A 23,497-nucleotide genomic window follows, 5' to 3' on the forward strand; every position below is an offset into this window, starting at 1 on the left:
CGCGAGGTAAAGGGCACAAAACACAGCTTCATTAGCATGTTACATTTATTGTCCATGTCTCCGTCTTTCTACCTTTCACCCCCGTGCTATAAACATGTGGAGAGAGTAAGGCCATGTTGTATTTCCATATAAAAAGCCCCATAATTATAGGGGGGGGGATGAAGACGGTTGTTTCTCTTATCAGAGGAAATGATAAGGGGGTACCAGGCCCGGTGAAAGAACAGAGTCCATTTTGATATAATTGGCAGTGGAATTATTTATGACATTAATTGCCACATTATCGACTGGCTGTCAGCTCCTGTGTCAGTCTGTCCATCTTTCTTAACAGAAAGAGCCAGCTCAGCCTGGTGCCCACTGACAAGCTAATTACTACAGCACAACCCTGGATGACAAATGTTACTCATCTAAGACCGGCCCGGAAATAAGGGCCACTTGCCCCCCCCCCCCCCCCCCCTTCAGTTTCTCTGGATCAAGTGAGACAGCAGTGTGCTGCCAAATGTCTTCAGGTGCAGGAGGGAAGGAGTTTGTATGTCAAGACAGAGAGAGACAGGGAGAGAAAGGAGGAGAGAGATTTCTAGAGCCAGGGGGACAGTTAAATCTAAATCTCACCCCATCCTGTTTGCTGCTCTGCTATCAGTGGCCAGTTGTCACTCATAAAGACGAGTCCTTTTTTTTCCTCCCTCTGCCCCCTTGTAAATTTGCATTAGCTCATGCCAATCAGTCATCGGGCTGTGGCCTGATACGTAGTGATGGGGTGATTGGTGCTTAGTTCTTTTGACAGTGAGTCACACACCAGTGTGCCTTTTGGGGAGGTGAATTGTGCTGTGCCACCACTGTGATACAGAGCTCAGAGATTAAACAGCATGAAAATACATTTTCACATATGAAAAATATTAAAATGTTGCAATTTTGTGCTAAAATTACAGTACAAAATTTATCAATTTCCAATCAATTTTTTTTTTGCAGATGTTAAGAATAATTCAGTGATCTTGAAACTGACTTTTACTTTTAAATGCTCCTAAAATAACAGCTGCATTTTTAGCATTTATTGATACATTTCCACTGTGAGAGCACCACATACTCAAATCTCGATTGGAATTAGTATGTGTTATGAAATCCAAAAAATGTAGGTTTCATATTTGGTCATATTTCATTTCTAGGACCTTAAAATTAAAAGCAACTACAAAAATTCACTACTGACACTATGCACTAACATCTAGCTGGGACTCACACAAACATAGATGCAAACAAAATACGTAGGAACGGTTATATCTTTTTTGAGTGCACACACACTGACACACACTAGTACAGGAGCCTGCAGGGCTACTACAGCAGAATGTCACTGATCTGCTATGATGAAGTAGCGTGCCATTTGTTCAGCCAGGAAGTTCCCAAGGAGCAGCAGCAGTGACGGAGCTCAGGGTCAAGGAGGGCATCGCCTACAGGTAGATCTGTGGCTCACACCTTAATTAATCTACTGTCCGTGATGCCAGGCTTCCCATTCATCCCCTCACATGCGCAAAGGCGCACGTCAAGCATATGGCCACCCGCTCCAGCACTCCCCGCCCATCCCATAATGCAGTTTGCGTTGGTGTGGCAGCTCAGGATGCATCCCTGACGAGGATAGGAAGTGACACACACCAAACTCGGTGTGTCCCCCAGCCAGCTCCGGTGGCTCGGGGCCTGTCAATTCCAGCTCCATCAGTGGCACTGGCTCAATGGCAGTGCCTGTGACACATGTCACAAAGTTTTAAATGTCTGCTCTTTTCAGCAGGATGGCTGGGCGCGCGCCGCAGCCAGGGGAAGGATGACATTTTGTGTCGTGCGGGGGGGAACTCGTTGTGGCTCCCCTCTTCCTGCCTCCTCCAGCTGTCAGCCCCAGTTTCCTCTGAGCATATCAAAACACAGACAAATAAACCTTGTCATTTTGAAACGCCGGCACTAGTGACCAGGCTCCTGAACGGCATGTCAGCTGGAATATGGTCACACAGTCCTGGAAGAAGTCCTGTGTATAAACACATGCAAGCATGCACGCATACTCTCACGCACACACAATGTTGTAAATGTTTAAGTGAATACAAAGCAAGATATAAACAGATAGAGACATAGTGGACAAACATTGCATGAGGCTATCTCTGACCTTTCGTTCATCTGTCTGTGTATGATTGACACGCTGGATTGAAGCTCAACATGGTTTCTTTCAAATCCCAAATGCAGCAATACATGGTTCATTCAGCTACTTCACCTCTAAAGAAGTGCGTAATGTAATCAAGCCTCACGATTTGCCAACAGGTTGATCAGCCAGTCTTTTTAACTACTTTAGCAGGTGTAGTGACGAGTAAAAGGGCTGTTAAAATGCTGATTGGCTGTATCCATTGGCTCACATGAGAAAATATTAATGTGATGGAGATTTGAGCTTTGTATCAATCTGACAAGAGACACGTGTTAGTTAAACCCTTTTAATCACTTGAAGACATCCAGCTAATACAATTTTAGCTCTAGCCTGAGAACTTGAATAAGATGTTGAAGAATGGCTGCACTTGTTGTGATAAGGCATTAAATAGCATCATAAACAGTGCAAAAACATGATGATAATATAAAAGATTTAAAATGTAACATGTAGAAAACAATCTGAACTATAGAGTCATTGTGAAATCTTATATTTTGTAATGCATCACAATGCAAATGTTGAAGGGAATGTTTCAGTATTAAGCTGAAGGTTACACAGAGAGAAAGGCAAACAGCACAAGATAATGTCACTGTAATAATCCATAAAGATATACCTGGAATGCACAACAGGTCAAAAGTGCTCTTCATTAAAGCTGACAATGGAATGTTCTTGACTTCAAAATCTGCATTTGATACCTCTCGTTCATAAAATTACACATGCCAACATATTCACACAAGCAACAGAAACTCATTAAATCATTACTTGGACTAAGAGACATGAGATAAAACTGATTCACTAAAATCCATCCAACAAAAGACAGAAAAGCTTTCTTCCACAAACTAAACAAACTGATCATGCCGCAAGTTTGGACTGAAAATCTGAGGAATGGTTAACCAAGCTGTATAAACCTCTGCCTGTCAAATTCTTTGCAACATCTTAATGTTTTAAACAGCAGTAAGATGTGTGCAAGAGTGTGTGTGTGTGTGTGTAAAAATGAATGAGAGAGATGAGTCCATGTCAGGCCCCAGGTGTGTGACCGTCACCCCTTTCACCCTTGATTAGTGGCGGCAGTGGATGGGTGATCCATCATGGCTGTCAAAGAAAAGGATGCAATTGGCTGGGTCTGTTTGTCACTGACTGTGTGTGTGTGTGTGTGTGAGAGAGAGAGAGAGAGAGAGAGAGAGAGAGAGAGAGAGAGAGAGAGAGAGAGAGAGAGAGAGAGAGAGCGCCCTTGCGTGTGTGTTGTGTGTGTCTGGTGTTGTGCGGTCGCTGATGCTTACAGGCAGTCATGTCAGTGGGAGTGTCATCTCTGACTCTGACTCTAAGCTGGAAGCAGGGAGACAGAGGCAGACCCAGCTCAGCAGAGGAGGCCGTATCTATGAGGCTGGAATATGAACTTTACGAACTTAAAATAAAAATTCCCCTTACATAACCATAACACCAAGTTTAAATCTTTTTTTTTTTTTTTTTTTTTCCTAGTGGGAGATGAGGTAACTCAAGTGTCACCAGTGGTTTTAATAAATAGGAGACTGGTTTGATCCTCTCTCCATCTGGTAACGTCCATTGTCATTCACGTCCCTCTTCACGCCTGACCAGCTGTCCATCAGAGCTGATCATTTCGGATGAATCTGTTGCCTTCTGAGTGCTTGCCATAGTAGACGTAGCGACACTTGGTGAATACTCCTAAAAACATAATGAGAGAAAGTCAGGTGAGGTGCTGGTGGTCCAGGAGGATTCAAAATAAATAACATTTATTGTTAAAAACAGAAAAAAAAAATAACTTACAGCATTTAGCACTTGAGACAAAAAGTGTGTTCAGACTGACGGTGACAACAGGTTACAAGTCATTTTCAGTGGAAGCCGGCGACATGAAGGTACAAACCGACACTTGTTGCTGCATTACGGGCCAAAACTTTTTTTTTTTTTTTTTACGGCAACATTAACCAAAAAAAAAAAATGTGGCATAGGGTGGCCGCGACTGGGGGAGTATCAGCGATGTAACATGCATTTTTAAACACACAATGGCTAGCTGTGGTAGTGTCTTATTTAGCTAACTGATGCTAAATATTGTAAATGAACGAAACAACGATGATGGTGATGATGAACGATGGCTATCTCCACAAGTGCTCTCCACTGACCATGATCCATGCTGGCAGACGTCAACGAGCGCTTGAGCAGCACTTCAGCTGTGACTCAGTGAAAGTGTAGCTGGCCATGCTTGGCCATTTTGTAGCTTTGTGACTCGTCTATCTGGACTGTTTGACTGTGTTGACAACTGGCTTTATTTATGTATGTGCTGCATCAATATGCAGTGACCATTTGTGTCTTCGAATATTTCAGCAAGAGACAGACAAACTCCCATCTTGGCATTCACTGATCAGTAATTTCTAAAACAGAAATTTGAGCCATATTCACAGCTCCCAAAATGTAGGGCGGGAGCCTCACAAGGAATCACAAGATAAATGTGAGGGGTTGCCAGATGATCAGCAGGAAAGCAAAAACAAAGGAACACATTTTTTGCAATACAAGTTTCTTCCTCTTTTTAAAAAAATTCAAATTAAACAAACTTGTTGAAAAGGGACGGCAATGACACAAATATGAAAGAAGTGCTTTGTTTAATGGGGTCATGAGGCGAAAAGGTTGCTAAAGGCCGGTTATAATTGAAAATACAGGCCTCTTTGATTGCTGTGAATGTGTGGAAATTGTGCAAATGCATGAAAAATGATGAGGCTTTTCCTCATGGAAAATGAAAGAGAAGAGTTTGTAGCAACAAACAGCAGCTAGGAAGTTCAGTTACATTGTAACTACTAGTAATGTACAGTACACCCACACACACCCAGACACACACGCTGAGCCATCACTGCAAGCAATTATTCAACTATCAGCAGGCAGGGGTGTGGCACGCCCATGTGTGTTTGCTTGTACCAGACTAAAGCACAAGATAATGCACATCATTTCTGGATTTGAGAACTTGCTACTGCACACCACTTATGCAATATCTTGCCACAGTTCACTAAATGAACAGTGTTTCATTCGATTAACTTGCTGGAAAAGCTTGATCAAGAGCAGACCATAGCTTTGGAGAGGACTTTGGTTTTCTCTTATTATCTCCAGTTAATGGGAGGAAGTAGAAATGGAATAGTTCTCCTGATGTTAACCGAGATTAAACAGCTGAAACTAGTCATACTAGCAAAAGAAGGGCAAACGGAAGTCAGCAAGAGTCCTTATGCTATTACAGTTCATCACAACCAAGGAAAATACCTGGAATTATTCTATCAGAGAGGCTTATATATGTCATGCATCTATTTTATAGTAGTAGTTTTATAGTATGAACAGCGTAAGTTCAGCAAAGGCAAGATCTTGGAATTACATTTACAGAAATCATTAACCTGAATGCTGTAAAAGAAGCCACCGAATGCACCGCAGAGGATAAAACCAAGATGGCCAGCAGTGCTTTCTTGTTGTAATGGGAGGCGCTGCTGGCCAGGGAGAGGGCTGCCCAGCTCTGGCTTTGATGTCACAGCGCTCCCACTGCCACTTGATGAATGTGGTGGGCTGCAGCTTGGTGTCACCTCTCACCAAATGAGGCAAGGACAAGTGGCATTAGTGCCGTCAATGATCCTCTGACAGCAGAACAGATACAGCTTTCGCCAGGCTTTTTAAATAGACATCAAGTGCATTATAGGAGGAGGAGGAGGGGGCCAGGCCAGAGACGGGGCAGGAAAGGAGAGACTTATGGGAAAGGCGGTGTCGCAGAGGGATGAGGGGTGCTCCGAGCGCTAAGTCCAATCACATAATCCAAAGAGACATTGTCAAGGGCGGGAAGAGAATGGCAACTAAGTGACAGAAAGCAGAGACGGGGACAGAGATACTGGTGCCATATTAGTGCCAAGCATATTCTGATGCCACCCTCAATTCTAACCAAACCTGACACATCGCTCTCTTTCCCCCACTCTCTCTGACTCTTCAAAGTAGGCTCTACCAAGTCACACACACACACACACACACACACACACACACACACACACACACATGCACATATAAAGTACGCAGACGTACACACAAAAACACACACCAGTCCCTCGCAGCAGTAGTGGGTGTTCTGTCAGGCGGAGGAGCAGTACAGCAGCAGCAGCAGCAGCAGCAGCAGTGGCGGCGGCGGCAGCAGCAGCAGCAGCAGCCCACAGGCCCGAGGACAAGCTCAGTCAATCTAAATCTGGACTTTGTAGTGGAGCAGTGCTCATTTCCCCTCATAGCCCAGCTACTTGAGGTGATCCAAACACTGAAGTGTGAGGAGCTGTCACCTCCGATAAAATCCGGGACCGGCTCCATGCCTGCCTGTTCCCCCGGTGTGTGAGGGATACATATACGTGTGTGTCCGTGTGCGCATGTGTGTGTATGTGCTTCTCTGACAGTGAGGAGGTTGGGGCAGGAGGGGGAATTCCAGCTGCCGTGATTTGCCTGGGGATATAGGTGCCACGGCTGGAGACTGGGCTTGACACCACAGGACTCGGGGTGTCTCACAGCGCTCTGATCACATGGGCGCCGGGGCCTTTCACATATTCACAGCTTACCCGGCGAGAAACTCACTCTCTCCAGGAGTGGGGCCCTTAAAGAGATTACCCACTCAGGTTCCAGAAGCAAGGCTCCTATAAGACATTACCTGGAGGGGATATATTTGTAGGTTGCAACCAAAGCCTTTCAGAGATAACCTTCACAGATGAAGGAACTAAAGCTAAAGGCCCCTCAAGCCTTCACACTCTGCTGAGCTCGCCACTAGCCCGTGGGGACTGAGAGGGATTGGAGGGGAACACATTCTGAGATTCTAAAGCACCAATCAGAAAGCTCTGGCGATGTGTGACCTGTAACTCTCCAACAGCGCTTTAAAAAAAAAAAGAAAAAAAGAAAAAAAAAAAGAAGCTATATCTGCGATCAAAGGAGAAGAGGAAGAGTAAATTAAGGGAATGAACAGAACAAAGAACAGGGATGAGGTCTGGTTCCCATTGGGTGAAAAAGTGCATGAATGCATCTTTTAATTTCCTGCGCAACCTGGCTCAAGCTCCAGATACGTTTCAGCATTACATTAAGCAGTGTGTTTTGTGCATAAACACATTCCAGTTCACTGCATTCCCTTCACAGCGAGAGTTTGCTCTTATTAAGAGACAAACCAGGAGAAAGATGGGGTGGATGGAGATAGAGCAGGGAATAACTAAGCCACACTCACTCTTACATAACGCCTTCTGAGGCCATGCTCACGCCTGTGGGGTTCCGCCTGATGAACTGATACTTAATAACAAGTGGTACAGTGCCAAACCCAGTAGTCTACAATATCCTCTGTGTATCCTAAGCCACGGATGAGCACACTTGAATCAACACCCACACTCTCAACCATATACACATTATCACAAACCCATACACACTTTCATCTCATGCACACAAACACAGCACGCAGTGAGAACAGTGGGAGCAGCCATTAAAGTGACACATTAACAAAGTGATGTGGAGGCTAATGTTTCCATCATGCCCTGGTGGAGGAACAATCAGGCCTTTGTTCTGCATATGTAACACAGCACCTTGTTGTTTTTAAGGGGAGTAGCTAACCCTCTTGTCTTTATTAAAGGGATGTACAGTCTGTATCTTGCATCTTCTTCTTGGTTAATGCTGCAGTGTGAGCTCATCGTCAAACAGTCTGGTCTTTTCAGAGCTGATTACCCAAAGCATGTGTCCTCTCTGCGGGGGCTTGATGGGCCACTCTGCCACACTGTGAGTAAGCCAGCTGTACAAAGCCTCCTATGTACAGTGCTCCACTCTGAAATCAACACATATGGTAACAATTTCTTTTGCTAGTGAATATATAATTTTCTTTAGTAAGTATAAGCAAGAATGGTAGGCCAGAAATCAGCTCTATAAATTACTAAGACCACTAAACCAATACCCACAGACAAACAACCGAGGACTCCTTACTCGAGGTCTGTCAATGGTGCATTCAGTGATACTTTACTGTCTTGTTGTTGATCAATACAGTGTAAGTCATTCAGTGTTTCCTGAGACGTCAAGGAGCCTGGTTGCAGCAGTGTAGCTCATGCTCTTGGTTCTGACAGACATACTTCAGTTTCCTGGGCATCTAAGCAGATTTACTGTATATCTCCTAAAAATGTATTTTCCACTGGATACTCAATTTTCAAGGACACTTAGAAATTAGTTGAAAGACTCCAAGATTCCATCCAATGGGCAGAAAGCAGGAGTCCTGTCTCTTTCAGCGAGCCTCTGTTCCACTAGCCTTAGTGCATTTGTTCATAGGTGGTTTCTTTTCGGCAAAGCTGAAATGTCAATGGGTGAAAGTAAGAGAACATCAATTACCAGTAATGGTGGTAATCGATGGCGGGGGTTGGAAGTGTGAGTTAGGAAAGTTAGGCTGTGGATGGGCAAGATACGACACACTGGATTCGTTTGATGGATGTCAAGTCGATGGGTCCATTTTCTATGGAGAGCAGGAGATGCAGCTGCACCGTGCATGACAAGCCGATGTAACTGAGTTTGCATGAACATGACTCAACCTCTACTTGATGCAAATGACCTGGTCCAGCGCAGCAGACCAGGATTGCAAAAATCTGATCAATCTATCTAACTAGGCACTGCTGGCTCTGTCACTGCATTGTCTGTTTTTCACTTAAAACATTCATAGAAAGATTTCTTAAGTGTACTGTTTCGTTGTAATCAGAAAGTTCTAGATTCAGGAGAACTACTACTACCTGGTGGACATCCAGGTGTTTTTATACCTTGACACACATTTCTCCTCCTTTCTGCAAGTTATTGCTCAACAACAAGAACAACAACAAAAAAAAGTCAAGGTACAATCATCTTAAACATTACAGTTATGGCCTCTGCTCGTCTGATTGTACCTGCAGGGATTCTTAGCCACATTAGCTCACATAGCCTGCTTAAAAAGTGCATTTAATCAGAACACACGCAATTGTGCACGCTCACACACAACACACAACACACACACACACACACACACACACACACACACACACACACACTTAAAAGAGAGAGAAAGAGTCAGAGAGAGAAGGAAGATGGAGTGGCTTTAATGATTGTTCCCTGCATACAATCAGCTTGACTCTTTTCAAGGGCCATCAATATGTCACAGAAAGACACATCCGACGGATGTAGCTTTTAACATCAAGGTTATCTATTCGCAGCATGAATCCACTGCCTCCACTCCTAGTTTCTCGTCCTGCCCCCTTTTTCACATCTATCCTCCCCTCTCGTCTCAACTGCTTCCACTCTGTCTTTCTCCCTCTCTTTAGACTTTACTCTCTTATTTGTTCTCTTTGAGTCCTTTCTCTCTCTCGCTCTCTCAGTTCTCTTGTTTGCTCTATTTTTTGCCTCCTCTCCTTTTCTGTCCCACCCTCTAGTTTGGCCACTTAGCCAACAATTCCATCAGTGCGGCCATCCATCAAGGAAAAAATGCAATGAGGAAAAAAAGCCAATTAACAAGGCAATTACATTTTCTGTATTATCTCCAAGGGCTGAAATAACAGTGCCGGGCAGGTGGGGGATGGGGTCAGATGGAGCTGGGGGCAGGCATCCATAAGAGTTGGTGCGAGAGTGACTTATGAGCTTGGGGCGTAGGCTGCTGTGAGCCAGGGCTATTATTGTGGACACAATCCATCTCCGGCTGTCCTTTTATCAGTTCAGCCCAACGTCATGAGATGGAGTCGCCACCTCCTCTCTATAGGGAGGCCTGCAGATAGATAACCCCCCTGCGTCCCATAAACCAACAGCCAGTGGACTGTGATTCAGCCTACTGAGAGGCGGGCTGGCACACACAGCACACTGCCATGGAGAGAAATGGAATTGTTTCACTTAGCATTGGTATGCTGGATATGTGTGTCAGCGTGTGTGTGTGTGTGTGTGTATTTGCTAATTTGTATATTTTTATTATTCTATTTAATTGAATGTGCATTTACTCTATGCTTGATTTCACAGAATCAGGATGTTTGAGGCCAATCAAATGCCTACTGAAAACAATTATGCGACTAAAGCTGGGTTCAATTTGGCCAAAAAATGCCAGGAGAAATGGAATGTAAGGCTTTGCTAACGCAGGACATATTGGCTCCAGAAGTGTATTTCCACACACCATGCAGCAGTACAGTCCTTACAGTAAAATGCACCACAGAAACACAGAAATAAACTGTGAAAACTGGCTCTACTGACTTTGTTCTCAAAGCAGGCAAAGCAACAACATCCAATGTTCTCTTTGTAAAAACAATGTTGACAGTTTGTTGTACTTTCCTTCTTCCAGGATCAGCTACATCGTCTAATTTCCAAAACGTCTTTACAGTATATGAAAATGGTCAAAACACGGCTCTGTTACTGAATATGCATTTCTGCTGAGTCAAAAATAGCCACCTACTGTGTATTTTTTCAGTATTTCAGGGAAGCTTGCAATGAGTGAGCTGAGAAATCATGCTCTGCTCTGTGTGAACAAATCTTAACAGATATACGACCCACAGAGGTTTGTTCCAGACCAGCCGGGACACTTACTGTACCAATTTATCCATTAAAATTTAAACACTTTCCACCAGTTGATTTACGTTTTTTTCTGGTGTAGTTTTTCATACTAAAAACAGTGTATGCTATGTTTTGTAAGGAAATTTGCTTAAAAAGAACAACACAATTTACACATTTCTTCTTCTTCTATCGGCAATAACAAAGAAAACATTATCACTTCAAACTGTGGCGTAGTATTATGCTTCTACTGTGATGCTACCTGCCTTATTTTCCATCATTATGTCAGAAAAATGATGAGCTGTTTTATTGCATTGAAAAGTAAAGCTGGTGTGAAATGTTGAGACAGGCTTAAGTCCATGTAACACATCGCATATGTGCAAGTGTGTGGGAGTGAAGGAGAGGTTGTAGAGGACGAGGGAGCATCATTTAAGTAAAACACACTGATAGCACAAACATGAGGTCCATGTTATTATCATTTTTATGATGCACATTTCTCACAAAAGTGAAGGCTTGATATGACATGTTGAAACCGAATCCATCCGTCCTCCATCTTTACCCTACTAATAGACTCCTCTGTCAATTATTTAGGCATTTTAACAGCTGAGGTGCCCACGTCTGTCTTGGGTCTCAAACAAAACTCCTGTGTGTAACTTTGAAAATGAAAGTGACATTTGTCCTCTCCCAATAAAAAATATTTAGTCCATTAAACATGAATAGATGTCATTATGATGCATGCCCTGGGCTCAGGCCTTCCCTGTTCCCCTCCTGGCTGTTTACTGCAGCCAAACAACTGCAGCGCCTGCATGTTCTCAACTTCAGTGTATTGATTAAACTTTTAAATAGCTGCCATATAACCCTGGGACATCAGGAAGATTAATTTGCGTCAATGTTCATCTGTAATTCATTAGCCATTTATACTCTCCACATCCACACAGGCTATCAGGGAAATGCGCCCCATTTTTCACCCAGGCAGAGGCTGGGGAGAAGGCAGAGAGGAAGAGGGATGGAAGGAGGGCAGGAGAGACAGGAAGGAGCGGATTATACTGCCTACAACACAAGAACTACTCTAACGAGGCATCACAAGGCATGCACGACAGTAAAACATCCAGTAGCTTTACACAAATACTACAAAAATATATGCTTAAATACAGGACATGGTGCAATTTCAGATTTAAGCAACGGCACTCACCTATGAGCTATCAGCTAATGAAATTATTAGAAATTCTGGTAACAGTGTTGGCTTCACAAGCCCCCACAACGAAATGCCTGTCCATCACAGTGGAGAAAGACAACATAACTCTTTCTCTGTTGACATTTGATGAGGCTTGGACGTCAGACTTTCCAAATACTTCTCACCAGGCAGCCTGGCATGTTGTATACTTCCTGTCAGTCACTCAGTGGTTGGTCTGTCACCCATTCAAACATCATGTTTCTCCACCACAGTATATATACGAACACACAATGTATACAAACACATTGTTGAGCTTTAATTCATCGTGATGTATTTTTGCTTCCGCTGTTGCAGGGCAAACTTTCAATAGGTGTTTGTTTGGACTTCATAGTTCGGTGTGGGGTGTTAAATTATTGGGGTGGAAGAATCCAAGAGCGGGGATCGAAAGAGAGAGGAGGAGAGATTTAAGAACTGTGTGCATGACTCAGATAAAAACAACACAGGGACACGCACACACACACACACACACACACACACACACACACACACACACACACACACACGGCCAATAAAGGATGAAAAAAGTGTGAGGGGTGGGGGAGAGGGGGACAGATGGGGAGAGAGAGAGAGAGAGAGAGAGAGAGAGAGAGAGAGAGAGAGAGAGGGAGTGTCTGTGTGTGCAGTGCAGGAGATGGAGAGTTGAAAGATTTGCTGTTGCCACAGGCTGATAGGCTGTCAGGGGAAGGTTGCTGGGTCGTGGCTCAACCAGCTCTGGTCAATACCAGGTTGATTTTGCCACATGATTCTCCTTAATGCAACAATTACACATTCTGTATGTTTTTAGATGCTTCAGGAACTGAGAGCTACTATTATAGAACAGGATATGTGTGAGATTAGGCTCAACATTGATAGAATAAACATAAATGAAATGAATATCCGGAGGAAAACATATAAATCAATAATCAGACATGCGATGGAGTGCACAATTTATGTTTTGAGCTTATCGGCAACATTGGCGGGAGTATGAAAAATCGTGCTCCATCACTGTCAGTTCACTAAATGGCCTTAATCAAACACTTTAAATTGAGGATGGCATTATTCATTGATGGGTGAATTACAGTTAGAAGCAGATGAATGCCTATCAGTCTTTGTACTTCCAACTTATGAGGATGAGAAGGAAATTGAATTCTGGGGCACATAAATTTTGACTGAAGAAAGAGATTACCATTGTGGGGGGTCTAATGAAAAAAAAATGGTGGAATTAATTTCAGTGACATTTATTCCACATACAGCCAGGAGAGAACACTGGTTACAGTAGCTCTGGAGTCTGAAGATAAGAGGGGGTTGGTTTAAGGCGGGGGACACTTTACAAAGTCCTAAGTCCCCTTGGAGCGCCTTTCTCAAGACATCCTCTAGCCAAGGCGCTGACAACACAGACCCTGCATGTGAAAAAACAAAAACCCTCCTGTAAGCGCAATAACGACAAGCTGGTTATTTATGGCTGGAGTTATTGAAAGGGTTCGTCTCCCCTTAAGGGCACATGAAACCGCTAATGATGCCAGTAATCATAAGCGCTCATTTTCTCCGTCAACATGTGGATCACAAATCACCACGCATGCACACCGCACATCCTGACACTGATCGATTGTGTTCTTCATTACACCCAGGATTTCTAATTAAAAGAAAAGCACAGATAAGTGGTTCAAACCTCTGACCGAAATGGAAAGAAAAAGTGAAAATCGCAATTAGAGGTTTGGCTGTGTTCAGTAATGGTGCTGTTAATAAGAGCGGCTGGTGAGTCACTCAATGAAGGTTTAATCACTGGGACAGGATTCAATAACAAAAGAGCATAATATTAATCACCAGAGAGTGATAACTTCACTGTTCATCTCTTTGACATTGGAGGAAGGGATGAATTAATGATGCTCTCCATCCGAACACATTAAATAATAATTATCAGGCAAAACAGCATGAAAGGGACTGCATAATGAACCCCATTGTCAGGTCAATTACAACCACATAAAACTGTTCAAAGGGAAGTAGCTTGTTACCAGATAGCCATACTAGAAAGGACAGCAGTGGCTTTATCAGTGGAAGGTGTTGGGCAACCTATTCCCTCTGATATCAGGGTTTAAAATGTGTTGAGGGGTTGAAATATAGTTTATACTTGGAGGGCACCGAAACTCTGCCTGGTTGAACAAGCCTACTGTAAAAAGCCAGAAGCGTTCATCGAGGCATTCAGTGAGGAAAACATCAAAAATTGGTTAGCAAAAGATAAATGACATGACAATGACAGTGTTTTGCCGGCTCTGATGCAATGTCAGTCGCTAAGTGCCATGTTAACTAAACTCAACTACACAGACAATGATGGACTTCACGGATCAGTGGACAAAATGGCACCTCGCTACCTGTCAGTGGCAATTTCCATCAAATCAAAGATGGCCAACAAAATTTGGCCATGGGAGGAACTGCTGCTGGAGTTACACACATGCATAAAAACATGCACAGATAATACAGGTGCACATTGGGCAGCATTTTCTTCCTTCATCACACCATAAAATTGACAATGGTTGTTTCACAAAGGTCTCGCCCTTCACTCAGCAGCAGGCACATCAGGTTGTCCTCTAGCTTCTCTCTTTGAGTTAGACATCAATTACCGCATGGCCGCTACCACTCTGAGACACTCTCTTAAACAAACAGCCTGGCAACCTTCAGCGTGACACATATCAATACTAATCTGACGTCTTGCTCCACAGTCGCTCCCCTCAGACCCCGGCTGGCTGCACCTGCCTGACCGGAGTGCCCTAGGTTGGCTGTACTCCTTCACACTTCCTTCCCCTGCAGACATCCAACACTTATTACTCCCCATCCTGGCCCTGCTAACTGACTGGCCTGTCTGGGCCACACGGGGACCCCATTATTAGAGTCATTTCAGTGCCCATCCTGACGCCTGTTAGGCAGTTCTCTACCTGGGGCTCCTGCTCCCTGCCTGCCCGACTGAGTGCCTGGCCAGCCAAACAGTGATTGGACATGACATGGTGACAGAAAACAGGGTAGAAGGGCAATAGAAATAAAAGAACAGAGTGATGCAGACAGAGATGGGGAAAGAGGAAGGTGGGTATGTTAGCCAGGGCCCTCGTGGCGTAGGGTGTGCCCATCAACACGGATGAGCGTTAGCCAAGAGCTGCATGTCACAATGATGGAGGGGCTGGATCACTCACATCAGAGCTTCATCTGACTGGAAGATATCAATCTCCAGACCTAATCCAAAAGGACATGGTAAAATATCCTTTAACATTGCTCTCCCACCCTGCCTTTGTGTGTCCCCTGCTCCCGTCTCTCTCGCAGCTGAAAACGTGCGTAACCTTCATCGTTGGACCTCAATCGACCACACTCATTTTCACATGTCATTTCCTCTGTCTCTAGCAGTGACAGTCAAATTATGATGGACAAAACAGTACCTTGAGATACTGCATTTAGCACAATTTGTCATTTCGTGTGACACGAAAAAGGAAGAGGAAAAAAGTACAGATGACTGCACAGGTGCACCGTGGAGATCAGTGTTACTTCCTTTATGCTTTGAAACAAAAACATGCAATGAATTTCATGTATACTGTACTCTTTTACAAAAACACGTGTCTCATACAGTATGGGTGATGTGGTAGGCCAAAATTATGATATGAGCATAAACTGTTAGCATTTAAACACTTATTTTGCAAATCTTTAGACCGAGGTAAGAATGAAGTGTGCTTTCTTTTTTTTGGGTTGTTCTATTCTGGGTGGAGTATTTGGAAGTCATGAGTGGGGTGACACACATGTACAGTACGCACACATGTGCAGTATGTTTATCGATCAATGTATCTGTGAGTATAAATGTGAGTATACAATGTGTATATGCTCACTAATTCCTATAATTGCTACTTATGTTGTTTATCGTTTGACAAGATGCAGATTAATGCATTCATTTATTCATACATACTGCATACACAGCATGTGTGTACATACAGCATGCATATATTGGTACTACATTGATATACTGCCTAAGGACAGCAGTTAAAAATTGGCAAAAACTTGCACATTTTTGGAAACACTGATTAGTGTGTATGGTTCTTGTAAAAAAAGAACCATGTTTGTGTGATTACTGGTAAAATGGTTTCCAGTTGTTCTAAAGTGCATTTGGCCAAAAATATTCTAAATATAAGACTGATGTGATGAAAAATGTATTCTTGGTGAAATCACATGCTGCTCAAAATTATGGTTGTATCATATGACATGCTGTCATTTCCTGTCAGCATTTAAACTGATGAACCCACAGTAGCCAATCAGGTGTGAGGCACAGGTGATGATAGGTTTGTGTTGCGTGGGATATTTCATGTCCCTCTGGCCTCCCTGTGCCCCATCCAGACGGATGGCTCCACTGTAACTCTACTTCTCTTAATTAATATGACATATCCCCTGTTCATATGCAGAAAGTGAGGGAGGGGACAGAAAGATGAAGGTATGAGGGAATGATTAACTGTGGATCTGTCCCCCTCGTGTGAGAAATGATCTCGCCTCTCCAGCTCTCCCCAGTCCTCCCTCCTCCTCCCTTCATTTCCGTCTCTCTCACTCTCCCTTCTCAGTGTCTCTCTTTGGCTCACTTCATTTCTTTCTGCACCCTCCCCTCTCTTTTGCCTTATCTCTGTCTCCCCCTCTCTCCCTCCCTCCCCGGCCTCTCTTCTCTCCTCTCCTTTCCCCTCTGACACTCTCGGACTGTCCCCAGCCCCCTGCACATCTCCTGACAGGTAGAATAATAACGCTCGTACATCACTGCCCCGAAAAGTCCAATAACCTAAATCTTCACTTGCCACACACCCCGGGACTCAATTACTTTATTGACATGTAATCTTCATAAGGGGAGAAATATTGAGCATGTAAGGTCAGCCGGTTATGAAGACATATTATCATATTATCTGCATGAGGGTTGTAGGGGCTAGGACCTGACAAAGCTAATTATAATGGTACATGTTTCAGAGCTCAGAGCGTATTATCTGCTTGGCTGCTTGGTTGAGCCACAGCTGAGGTATAGAGGAGAAGGGGATGAGATTTCAAACCTAATAGGGGCTGGATGTCATCTCAGGGCATGGGAATTAATGAAGCCAAATATTATCGACTGCACATCACAGCACTAATATCCTTGATTTGTTCATTGTATTTGTCAGGATTACCTCGCCATAGTCTAATGGCTAACAGCATATCACAATACAAGCTGACTGAGGAGGCAATTTCTAAAACTTTCTGATAAAAAAAAAAAGAAGCTATCCCTCCAAGTATTGTATAAAAAGTACAAATAAGCTGTTCGTGCTGTAGCTTGAGCCGTTCCTCAGCTAATATGTCACAGTGGGTTAGTGATGGCAGGAAGGACAGATGCCCATGGCTGTGTTATCGCTTCTCTCCCAAGGTTATTGTGATATCACCCTTTCAGCTATTACAATCTACCACCTTCTGCATAAAGCAAAACAATAAAACAGGCAATGGTACAACATATGTGTATTCACTTCAAAATCTACTTTTTTTTTTCTTTTTTTTTTTACCATGAGGGTATAACGCAAAGGAGGAAAAATACAGCCAAGCTTGTTATTCAAGCCAGAACATTACGGCTCAGAGGGCACAAAACAAACAGCTGGCTAGCCCTGAGACACTGCATCTCAGGGTCATAGAGTGTAAGCAAAGAATCCCACTGCTAGACATGTGAACATGTTCATTTCACTTTGTCTAATATCATGCCCTCTTCCCCATGTCTCTGTTATCCAACTGTCCAAATCCTTAGCTCAGAACTGCTGCTGCAGAAGATGCCTAAAACGGTGAGAGTGGTCGGCCAGCGCTGCCAAAGGTTATGTGTTAACACTTGCTAATGGTGTCAAATGGAGAGACATATTTTAGCTTTCTTTCAAGGGTCTCCAGGCACTTAACACTGCAAAGAATGGAAATTCTCTATATATTTGCACTTTAAAAAAAAAAAAAAGTGTAAAAGTTTTCAGTGTTTCAGGTTTTTAATGAAATTTTACCGTACTCAGTCTTTATGTCCCCCTGCATTTTTTAATAAAGCACATGTATTACAGCAGTTCATAACAGTTAGCTCATACGCTCAACAAACACATACTGCATACAAATGCATAATCAAAGAATTACATCTTTCCGAGCAGACATGATACGGTTTGATGGCTACCAATTCTGAAGGTTTAGTTTTGGATGCGTGTTTGTCCTGAGGGAGGGGAATGAAGCAAACAGACTTTTAAATCACAACAATCTGGGATAAATTCATGTGTTTGACCAAAATGACTCAGTCAATCCAATCATCTTGCGCTGCAGCGACATAACATGCCAGAAACTATCTACAAATCAAATTATGATGGTGAAATAACTTGTCCGCTCGCATTATCATGACAGAGAAACCTGCTCCGTTTGTTTAAAGTGACTTAATCAGCAAATCAAAGTGACAGATTAAAAGGTTGTTTTGGACTTCCTAGCATTTCAGTGACCTCGCTCTTTTCATTCTGGTTGAGCTGGATTGTTGATGCTAGTACAAACCGTAAAAGATCGGCTCCTTCCTGTGACTGAGGCGCCCCTTTATTTTTTAAGAGATAAAATGCATGCCAGTTCAACAAAATCCCTCTGAAACTCATATCCAGTTGACCTTATGGACTTTAAGGCAGGACCGGACAAGCTGACTCATAAAATTCACGACACTGTCTGTGTTTGGTTCGGCTCATTCAGTTGGATAGTGAGTGTGAAAGTAAAGAGATGCTCAGATCCATAGGACTGGAATCCCAGCACATGGGATAATGGCCTTCTCACAGCCCGACGCAATGAATAATCTAAATGGCACTTAATGTGAGCTATGCTGATACTCTGACAATAGTTTGTGTTCAGACATCACAGCTTAGTGTCTCCCAATTGTATATTGATGCCGAGGCAGTTGACAATAAATCACTGGATTCACCAGTGAGTGAGAAAACAGTTTAGACAATGGCCCAATGGAGCTTGCCGTAATTGACAGATGAGTTCAGCTCTTTCCACCACAATAGCTTTGGAGCATTGAGGATACCTGGGAATGAGTGTGTCTGCGTGTGTGTGTCTGATGTTTCAGGGCCCACAATACTCTGGAGAAATCGTAGTTACAGTCATTCCCACTTTGAAAGGCTGCACTACAGTCTTGACACTACCCTTGACATGTTTATGCATCACCATGTTTTAGTAATTTAGTAACATCTGCACATCTGCATTGTCGCCTTGAAGAGAATAACTCCTGGCTCAATACGATGTACTGTCAAACTCACTCCATAGAGCTTACTCAGACCCTCGGGAAATTTCCAGGTATCCTAATTTGAACAGTAGTATAATACCTAAAACCGCTTTGACACCAAAATTAGCCTTGCTGTGTCTTTTTTCTGGTGTCTCTCATTTGATGTCATGAACTTGTGAGAAAACAGGCAACAGTGCACAGCAGTGTGGAAGACAGAGGCAATAGTATGGTGGTTACTCTTTTCTATCTTATGAGATGGTGATGAGATGGAAACAGAGTGTGGCAAGTTGACAATTCTGTCTGATATTAGGAAATATTTACACGCAAATGTCCGGAAATTGCACCGAAAAAGGTCTGTACCAATTTAAACTGAAGACAAGAGCCAGATGTTAGTGGGCAGGCTGAGGTTCAGGTTTTTTTGTCTAGTGTGAAAAAGGCTTAAGAAAGAGCACCAGTAGGTCTTTTCATAGTTTCTGACATTACTCCTATGCATTCAGTTCAATTAAATTTTATTTATATCACGCCAAATCACAACAGAAATGATCTCAGGACATTTTCCATATAGAGTAGGTCAGGACCATACTCAACAGTTCCCTCAAGAGCAAGCACTTGGTGACAGTGGCCAGGAAAAACTTTACCTTAACGGCTGAAACGAGTGGATGATCGTAACATTATACTCATCAAGTTAATTGCGGAGATCTGTGAATGTGGCATTCACACTAAAAACAAATCAGATGGAGCAAGAAACAACTTTCTAGAGAAGAAAATGAGAGCAACCAGTAAAATTACGAGCCAGAGTGTTTACTGTAAACATCCATCACATTTGCCAGACCAACTTCCCGGATCAACGTTGATCTACTGTACCTGTTGGTACCTGCAGAAATTTCCTTTGCAATGACGGATAATTACCAACATTTCAGGCTCGATCACTTTGGGTTTCACCTTCAAAAAAAGTGGTTTCGACAATCTGGCTTACCTGTTGGCCTGTTTCAAAGCCGTCACTGCCTCATGATTTTGGCTCTGTTGTTGTGTTGCTGTGTTCCCAGACACCGGCAATTACTTGGGCGAGTACAACGTTATCATAACCATCAGAAATATTGGACATAACTAAAAAAGTAAAACTGGGATCTTCCTGAAGGTCTAGGCAAAGCTACGTCTGTGATTCTTGAATGTATGTGAAATTGTGATCCAGCATCTGGAGTTTCAGATTTTCCAAGACAGATGTGTGCTGTCATTCATCTTCTGATGCAAAATACCAACAGGCATTTGTGATTTGTCTATGTGAGGACAGTAGACCTACAGTATATCAGCATCCTAGCTTTGGCACATGAATTTTGTGCCTCTGGCTTTATTATACATTTCTATAAACTGTGGTGTAAACCTTTGCCTCAGTATGATGATATGCATATGTAAGCACTGGCTCCACGTGGCATGCATATGTGGATGCGTGTGTATATGTCGGTCTATACTGTATAAACACATTTATCTTCATGTTTGTGTTTATATTCTGTACGACACGGCTAACCAGGGAAGGTAGCTGTTTCAGTGCGTGATTTGCCACTTGGAGCCTGTCCTTTAACAGGCCACTTTATGTTGCCATGTAAATTATCACTGGTAGCTCCTTTTCTCACTGCATATTAGTGAATCCATGGCATGTATAGCTCTGTTACGATCATGCCTGACAGAAAGGTTTAGTGATGTAGCACAGCTGTTAAGCCATGCAGAATGTGTTGTCACCCAGCATGATAAACTGGCCACCGAGTGAATTGGAATCTAATTTGTTGGAGCCATTAACCAGACTAGCATTAAGGCATGTTTTCATCTTGAATGATTACTGCATGAGATCAGTTACCCTAGAATTACGATCTACAGTCTACTCAAAAAATAATTTATTAAAAACACTCTGATTGAGATATATGATCCTACATAAACCAATGAGACAAATATAGTAAGTACTGCATCTAATTTTGTTAACTTGCTGAATCATACATATCTAAAATAAGAGACATTGTGTATTTCTGTGTAAACATCCCTGGTAACATACAATAATTACAAAGCTACAAGGATTTATTGAGGTCTGATCCTGTCTCCTTTAGCATGACAAGTTGTCCAGCATCTGCCAGCATGTTAGTAGCTATTCATCAGAATGAAGGGTAGCGAGCCCCCTCACATAGACAGACTCCGCCTGCTCACCGAGCAATTTGTTTCAAGGGGTACTGACACAGAAGAAAACTGGTGGACCCAACATCCATCCTGCTGTAAAAATATCCAAAACCATCTGGCAGCTAACCCCCATCCTAAATTACTAAGATGGACTCCCACCTTTGGAAACCATGAAGGCAACAGAAACCTGCTCCAACTTCTGACTGAAAGTATGGCTGCAAAGCACAGGCCGCATCTCTCTTGTCTCGAACCACATCTACAAATCATGGTAGAAAGTGAATAATAGCATGGCTACATTAGCAATACCAGAATTTCAGAGCTGATTCTAGCAGTAAGACCTATCCACTTTGGCTGATTTATGTCCTGCTACTTTCCTGAAAATGACCGGTGCAACTGGGAAGTAGCCCAAGGTCCAGAGCACCAGCGGTATGTTTTTCCAACAGGGCTGGGCCAGCTTGGCAGAAACTCATGTCCTTGTCTATCAGTCTGACATGTTCGGAGTGGAAGCCAACATATTGCTTCAAACTTGTGTCTCTTTGTGCCTGAGCAAGTTGAAACGGGTGAGTCCAGTTGGGTTTGTGTCACCATAAATAACTAAGGTTTGTCTGCAATGGTCACGGACGGTAAAGATTTAGGAGGCTACATATTTTCCTGCTGCTGAGGAAATGGTTCAAAGTTTGTGGTAATCATCATATTTCAGTGCTGATGGATGGAGGAGTTCAAAAGTATGACCGTAAGCTTTCAGGCTCAGTGTTCAAAATGCTCAATGGTCATTATTAAGTTATATACAGTAGGTATTCAAAAAATACAGCATGGATTTGTGCAGTGAATTTAGCTTCATAGATAGAAAATGTCTAATTTGATTTTTTGTGGCATCATAATGAACCTGCTTGGATCACTTCAGTCAAAACAATTCCAGCATACTTGACTGTGAAACATGCCTTATTAAGGCAGAATATCACAGGGAGAAATATTGACTTTTATGCTACGATTAAGAAGAACTAACAAACAAATATCTTAGAGTAGCTCAAAAGCTGACAGTTCTATCTTTTCACTTTAAGTTTTCGCTGTGTACATCCAACATCAGTTTAAGAACTCAAGACACTCAGGAGACTCTCTCAGCTACATCAAACAGCGAGGTAAAAACAATAGTGTCACTGACATATCCCCAAACCCAGCACAAACAGAATTATTCACACACTGTGAAAGGAGTGCCATCCGATAACGGAGAGATAATGACACTTGGTAGAAGGCAGCTTTCTCAAAGCAGTTTAGAGCTGGCACGTCAGAGTACGGCAGTTAAGCCTGTCATGGAAGTTGAGGAGGTTATCCTGGCATTTTAATCTGGCTTGCTTCTGAAGGAGAAAACGTAGAGGTGATTTCTAGGGCTAGTAATAACAAGGACAGGCCTGCATCCAAAAATGAGCTCTCATCACTTTGGATGCGGACAGTGCAGTGTTATGTGAAGTCGCGGTGAAGGATTGCAGGCCCAGTTTGCCTCGTCCCCTCTCCCCTCATCCATCTCCATAGGCCGCCTTTAATGGATATTCATGTTGCTGAGCCAATCCACTCCTGGGAGGAATAATATCACATCATCTGACTCGCATAAAGGAAATACAGCCTGTCCTCTTACACACGGAGTATATACCACTGTGAGGTGCTGTGATATGCAGCAGGAGCTGCCTCCCCAAAGAGGAGATTGATGTGACTGTGACTGAATTTTCAGGTTCTTGTTCATTCAATACAAGTCTGGGTAAGTGAAATGTATTATGGAACAGGTTTAGCAATTAGTGTCCTGTTTTTGTGTGTTAGATCACACACATACCACGAAAGCAGGTGCCTGCACTCACACACGGACACACACAAAATACATTTTCTTTATCTTTTTTTTTATATTTTTCTTTTCTTTTTCCCTCTTAGAGCCAAATGACCGAACAGGGATCAGTGTGTATAATACATTAAGAAAGCATGCTTACTCACAGTAGAAGTAATACTTAGGTTATTGACTTAAATAAAATGGATAATACCACAGTGTAAAAATACTTCAATACAAGTCAAAATCCTGCGTTCAAATATTATCCTAAGTAAAATTACATAAGTATTATCAGCATGAAGCACACATATGCATCAAAAGCATATACAGACTAGTACTATTCAGAGCCTTAAACACATATTCAAAAAGACCACT

The 23,497-nt window shown here is 42.9% G+C and overlaps 1 protein-coding gene across 1 annotated transcript in view; it reads right to left on the minus strand.

Annotated features, from left to right (window-relative positions):
• Window positions 1–2,702: 2,702 nt before the first annotated feature.
• Window positions 2,703–23,497, minus strand: part of lrmda (leucine rich melanocyte differentiation associated) — a 200,421-nt gene continuing 179,626 nt past the window's right edge. Inside the window, exon 7 of the mRNA XM_076743503.1 lies at window positions 2,703–3,853. Within this exon, the coding sequence (XP_076599618.1) occupies window positions 3,774–3,853 (80 nt within the window). The 3' untranslated portion in view covers window positions 2,703–3,773. The remainder of the gene's footprint in view (window positions 3,854–23,497) is intronic.

Source organism: Chaetodon auriga, chromosome 11, assembly GCF_051107435.1.
Source record: "Chaetodon auriga isolate fChaAug3 chromosome 11, fChaAug3.hap1, whole genome shotgun sequence".
NCBI classification, from domain to species: domain Eukaryota; kingdom Metazoa; phylum Chordata; class Actinopteri; order Chaetodontiformes; family Chaetodontidae; genus Chaetodon; species Chaetodon auriga.